Source organism: Tursiops truncatus, chromosome 8 (assembly GCF_011762595.2).
Source record: "Tursiops truncatus isolate mTurTru1 chromosome 8, mTurTru1.mat.Y, whole genome shotgun sequence".
NCBI classification, from domain to species: Eukaryota; Metazoa; Chordata; class Mammalia; order Artiodactyla; family Delphinidae; genus Tursiops; species Tursiops truncatus.
Genome location: NC_047041.1, coordinates 15228869 through 15235164, shown reverse-complemented (window position 1 = coordinate 15235164; position 6296 = coordinate 15228869). Strand labels below are relative to the sequence as shown.

Sequence of the window (6296 nt, the reverse complement as noted above, 5' to 3'; positions counted from 1 at the left end):
TGAGCACAAGTGAAACTGGCTTGTACTTCACTGCTCTGTTGTCTCTTCAAGTCCTTTTCCTCCTACACGGTCTACCTCTGGTCCAAGGCCTTCTCCAACAGAGCCCCAGAGCTGAACACCTCCCCTGCTATTACTGTCCCTGCCAGAGTCAGCCCATCAGAGCCACCCACTCCATCCAGCTCAGCATGTTGTAGAGGCTCCCCTCCCTGAATGGCTAACAGTTCCACACTGGCTGCTTTCCCGCCAGTGAGTCCAGCTGGGTCACTTGGTGCTGGCGGAGTGCATCATCCTCGGGGCAGAACTGAAACTCAGCCTCTGAATAGTGAAACATGGGGCAGGCTGACCCAGTGGCTAAGGAATCAGACGCTCTTGGTTTGAACCTCATCTCCATCTCTTCCTGCTCCTCTAACCTTGGATAACTTACTCAACTCTCTAGGGTTCCACCTTTCTCACCTGCCCGATGGAGATGGTGATGCCGACTTCCCAAACCTGCCGTGAGTTTACATCAGCCAATCTTCAATGAGAACTCGGGGCTTGATCATTGTGCCTGCAGTTTGAGAAGTGACCTGCAGGTGGCGCATGCAGCCCTGGGGAGGTCGCCCGGCCTCCAGTGATGGAAGGAGCCTGGAGGGCTTTTTCCCACTGATAGCGTTAGCAGGTTCTCCGGGTGCATCCGGGCTGAGAGGGAGTCTCCCCAAGGGCCTAGGAGTCACCCAGGAGCACATAACCTCTGCCTCCTCCCCTCTTTCATGCCAACAGCTCTCCCCCTGCAATGTAGTTACCCATGGGCGGGAGCTCCTGTGTCCGCACTCGCTGGGGCTCAGGAAATGTTTGTGGAATGAGCTGCTTATTGGAAAGTGCTTCTATCCAAGGTCATGCATGCCAGGGAGGGCTTCCCTGTGGCCCAGACTGACGGGTACAACTCACATCCTGCACACACCTTCCCTTCCTCCTTCCCTCCCTCCCCAGCCCTGGGGACCCCTTCCCTTTTCCTTCTCTCTGTTTTGGGGAAAGGGTGGTGGGAACAGCAGGCTCACCTTCCTTCCAGATTCCGGGTCCACAACTCAGTCTTGACTTTGGGTGCTGAGCTCAGGAGCCCCCTTTGTACTTCTGAGGGACACTTCCTTTTCACCCAGGGGTCCTGGCCACCGTGGAGGGGCACCGTGAACTCCACGCCCCTGGTCTTTTGCATTCTCCTGGGTCTTTCCCTCTCCTCTGCCTATCCAAACCCTCACGTCCTTGGAGGCCCAGCTCACGTGCCCTTTGACCCTCTTCTCAGAAACGCCTCCTTTGCGTACCTGCACGTGGGTGCGATTCCTTCCACCTGGAATCTAATTGCAGCTCCTCTGACACCAGGTGCCCGCTGCCTCATTCTCTCTGGCTGCAACCCATTCCCCTCCTCCATGAGCCCTTTCCACATTTCTGACCTCTGATGACCTCATTCCTTCTCCCTTTGGCCTTTTCTTGTCCTAACAGTCAGCCCAGAACTTCAGGCTCTGGCTGGACCCCCAGGGTAATATCATCTCTCCCTCCCTTCCCAGTTTACAGGCATCTCTTTCACAACTTCCCACTAGCAGTTAGCGTAGCTTTGTTCCCCTGGCTACACTGCTTTCTCCCAAAGGAGAGAAGCCAGTAGACACAGCCTTCCACCCCCATACCGGCTCCCCAGCGCTCTTGCCAAGGTTGCCTCATTTTACTGATAAGCAAACTGTGGCTCAGAGAGGTTTAGGAGCTCGCTCAAAGACACACAGCTGGTCCCCTGTAGGGCCCAGCACAGAAGTGCTCAAGGAGGCAGCTTGGCTAATGGAAAGCCTTTTTAAAAGTTTAACGTGCTGAGCTAAAACTGGGCTTCTCGAAGTCTCTCCCTGAGAGACAGACGGCCTGGTACAGGGGCCTCTCCTCCCTGCCTCCCCACTGGCCCTTGCCAAATGGGAAAAAAGCCACCATGTAGAAACATAACCTTTATTGCACACGGCGCTGGGTCTTTTTTCATAGAAAAAGGTATCAACACATAAGCATCTGCAAATTGAAGCAACTCCTGGTTTTCTTGGAACAGTAAAATCGCATGCAGTGTCTCTGAGTTGGGATTTTGGTCTTTGTCAAAACCACCTAGATTGGAGGGAGGGTGAGTAGGAGGGAAAAATTGCTGAGCCTTTGTGCCTCTGTCTCAAAATAAGGTGAGAGAAATATATAGATATATAGCTTGTCGATGTGTTCCTCTCTCTCTATATATGTATATATCTCTCCACACATATTTTGTGGGGTGGGGAATTTGACTTGCACTGTCAAATTCTTTGTGCCCTGGCTTCATGGAGAAGAAGAAAATAGTTTCATTTGTACAAAAGAGTTCTATGTACAAGCGTTCATGACTTGGGGGTTGTCTTTCCCTTGTTGGTCGGTTTTCATCTGTCAATTTAATATAAATAATGCAGGAAATCAGCCCAGCTGGTGTGTGACGGCTGGAGGTGCAGACAGGTCCAGGCGGAGGGCCACTCTTCTGGTTGTGTCCCTACACCAGGGTGTAGGATTTGGAGTAGGCCCCGGCTCCCTGCTTCTGAGACCTCCCTACCCCTGATGTGCTCATCTCGAGAAGTGAGTCCCTGGAGCCCCCCATTTTGGTGTGTGGGCCCCCGGCCCGCGGAGGCTCAGTGCTGGGGGCCGGAGGGGCGGCACTGGGGGCAGCCGGGGGCTCAGCAGGGGTGGGACCGGGTGCCGGGGGCGCCGTGCCAGCTGGGGGAGCTGGCATGGCCAGAGTCCTCTGAGGTAAGGTGGCTGTGGCGGCGGCCCCCGGGTGCGGGAGGCCCAAGGGCTTGCTGGCAGGGTCCAGGGTCAGGTGGCGAGCCTGGGGCTGGTAGGTTCGAGCCAGGTTCCTGATGGAGGCCTCGCGGGGCGGGACCACGGGGCAGGGCTCCCGCCCGTCTGCCTTTCGGAAGAAAGCCTCCGACTTGGCGTAGAGGGGCAGGTTACAGTAGTCACCTGGAATGGAGGAAGCAGGGCGTGTTAGCGCCAGAGGCCTCGTGGAACCAGCGGCCAGCTTGTTTCCCCACCCCTACCCCTCAGTCTTCTCCCTGACCTGGCATAGGAGTCCCTCCGCCAGACAGGCAGTAAAGAGTCGAGGAAAGATGAGTTACTTGGCCTCTCTGAGCCTCAGTTTTCTTATCTATGAAATGGGGATAATCATATTTCCCTACAGGAATACTGTGAGGAGGGAATGAGATAAAGTAAGGAAAGCGCTTAGTACAGTGGCTGGCGCACGGCGACGCTCAGTAAATTGATACCCATTGTTAATTGATCACTATAGCCGATCAGCTTCAGCTGGTGAAGAGCTCATTTCTAAACAGGGATGTCCTAAGAGCTCTGGCTGTTAGAAAGCATTTTTTTTTTTTTTTTTTTTTTTTTTGGCCATGTCGCGTGGCTTGGGGGATCTTAGTTCCCCGACCAGGGATCGAACCCAGGTCCACGGCAGTGAAAGCGCCAAGTCTCAACCACTGGACTGCCAGGGAATTCCCTAGAAAGCTTTTCTTTACTCCGAGGAGGAGAGGAATGTCACTCCCTGTCACTTCCCCACGTTCAGCCTGATTCTGTCCTCTGAGGACCCCCAGAACAAGGCTTTCCCCTCTTTCTCACCGTGGCCTTTCAGACATCTGAAGTCAGCTACGTTTCCCCGTCCCTCTCCTTCGTCTCCTCTTCTCCAGGCAGAATGTTCCTAATTTCTTAAAGTGCCTCCTCGGGACAAGCTTCTAGGACCCTCACATGCTGATCCCTCTGCCCTGCGAGCACCCTCGCCTGTGCACGTGCCTTTCTCCCATCCACTGTGCCAGGCACTTTCCTTAGGTCATCTCGTTTAGTCCCCACAGCCCCCTGCATAAGTTAATACCTGCCTGCATTTTGCAAGTGAGGAAACTGAGGTTCAGAGAGATTAAGTAATTTGCCCAAATTCACACAGCTACACAGGGAGGGGAAATCATTCAGGGCTGCTCGTCTCCTAAGTCTTTGTAATTTCTGTTACCCCAGGCTCTTCTCTAGATGACCCTGAGCCCCTAGGTCAGCACGGCCACTTAGCAAGGCCAGTGCTGAGCAGACCAGATTGCTTACTTTGACAGCCTGGGCCTTGCACCCCGTGGCCCTAATGTCTGCTGGGGGGCTTCCCTGCCCCCCTCCCCCTGGTTATCCTAGACCTGCCCTGCTGACCCCAAAGGACATATGCTCTGGCCAGGCCCCTGGAGTCAGATGGTTCCCAGTCAGGCTAGGTCATTGCCCACCACGAGGTTTGGCCACCACGGGCTGAACTGCCAGGATTGCTCCTTTGGGTTTAGATTAAGTTCAAACAGTATTGAGACCAATGGCCACTGGGCAGCTGACCCCATAAGCAGTTTCTTTCCATCCTGGCATAGCTTCAGATTAAGGGAATGATCACTACTTAATGAGAACCTACTATGTGCCAGGCACGTATATCATTTCTAATGATCCTTACAACAATGCAAAGTATATGCTATCAGTTGCATTTTACAAATGAGAAAATTAAGGCCAGAGAGGTTAAAGGACTTGCCCAAGGTCACAGCAGTATTAAGAGGTTAAGCCAGGATGTGCGCCCTGATCTGCTTGCTCCCAAGTCCTTGTTCTTTGCACTACCCCCCGCCTGCCAAGGAGCCGTGCTGGGCTGGCAGGACCCAGGTGCAGTTAGGGCTAGGTCTAGCCAGGGCTCGTGGGGTTTGGGGGCAGGGGACACAGCAAGGGAGGTGGTCTGAGCGCTCACTCTTGTTGGCCCGGTGAGGGATGGGCACAGCCACATTTTTGCCCCGGTCGGCATCCTGGGGCTTGGGTGGGGAGGCGGTGAAGCGGCAGATGCCAGGCTCTGAGGGTGTGCTCATGGATGTCATGCTGTCAGCGTTCTCGTTGGTGCCTGTGGTCATCTGGTCAGAGGAGCTGTCGGAGATGAAGCATTCGGTGATCTCAAACTTGGCGTGCTGCAGTTGCTCCTCCAGCTTGGCATGCTCGTAGGCCCGGGCCAGCTCCTCGTAGGTGGAAGAGGCGCTCTCGGTGGACACCATGCTGTTCCGTCCTTTGTCTGGGGAGATGGAAGGCACAGAGTTGAGGGGAAATGAGTGGCACCCCCCATATTCATTGCAGCATTATTTACAATAGCCAAGACATGGAAGCACCTGTACGTCCATCGGTGGATGATATATATATATATATATATGTGATATATATATCACATATCACAAGAATATGTGATATATATATATATATGCACACACACACACATGCGCACGCACACACACACACACACACAAAATGAGATATTACTCAGCCATAAAAAAGGAAATCTTGCCATTTGGGAAGATATGGATGGACCTTGAGGGCATCATGCTAAGTGAAACAAATCAGACAGAGAAAGACAAACACCGTATGATCTCACTTATATGTGGAATCCAGAAAACCCCCAACAACAACAAACAAAACCCCCAAGCTCACTGATACAGAGAATAGATTGGTGGTGGCCAAAGGTGGGGGGTGGGAGTTGGGCAAAATGGGTGAAGGTGGTCAAAAGGTACAAACTTCCGGTTATAAATAAGTCATGGGGGTGTAATGTACAGCATGATAACTATAGTTAATAACACTGTATTGAATATTTGGAAGTTGCTAAGAGAGTAGTTCTTTAAAGTTCTCATTATAAGAAAAAATACTGTAACTATACATGGTGATGGATGTTAACTAGACTTACTGTGGTGATCATTTTGCAATATATTACAAATATCAGATCATTATGATGTACACCTGAAACTAAAGGTTATACGTCAGTTATATCTCGATAAAAAATAAAGTGGGTTTATGGGGAAAGGGTGTAAATGAGATCAGACTGAGCAGTTCCCCTACCCATAAGCCCAGCAGCCATCTGAAAGCCTGACTATGGAGTGGAGCAGGCTCACAAGATCCTGCTCTCCGCCTGTGAAGGTAGTGGTGGTGGCAGAAGTGGGATATTTGATGTGCTGCCTAATGAAGGGCAGAACATCTTTCATTCTTGAAAATAAGCCTCATCCTCTGAGCAACACTTAGCCTTTTCTCCAACAAACATCATGTGTACCATTTTCTCTGTTATCTTTTGGGAGAACAAAATGAAATCCTTGACCAAGCAGAGCTCTGCTAGGTCAAGTGCTTTTGTCATAGCCACACAGTGAGTCAGTGACCAGCTGGAAATGAAACTGACCTGTGCCTTGGACTCCAACAGCTGGTAGGTAGGAGTTGGGAAAACCAAAGGTGGAGATGGATAATGGGGGAGCTGGAGGGCAGTG

General features: G+C 52.0%; 1 protein-coding gene across 1 annotated transcript in view; it reads right to left on the bottom strand.

The window, feature by feature from the left end:
- Positions 1-2005: 2005 nt before the first annotated feature.
- DSCAML1 (DS cell adhesion molecule like 1) overlaps positions 2006-6296 on the bottom strand; it is a 323305-nt gene continuing 319014 nt past the window's right edge. Inside the window, exons 30-31 of the mRNA XM_033862020.2 lie at positions 4757-5068; positions 2006-2976 (exon numbers count right to left, since the gene is read on the bottom strand). Coding sequence (XP_033717911.2) covers positions 2510-2976; positions 4757-5068 — 779 coding nt within the window. The 3' untranslated portion in view covers positions 2006-2509. The remainder of the gene's footprint in view (positions 2977-4756; positions 5069-6296) is intronic.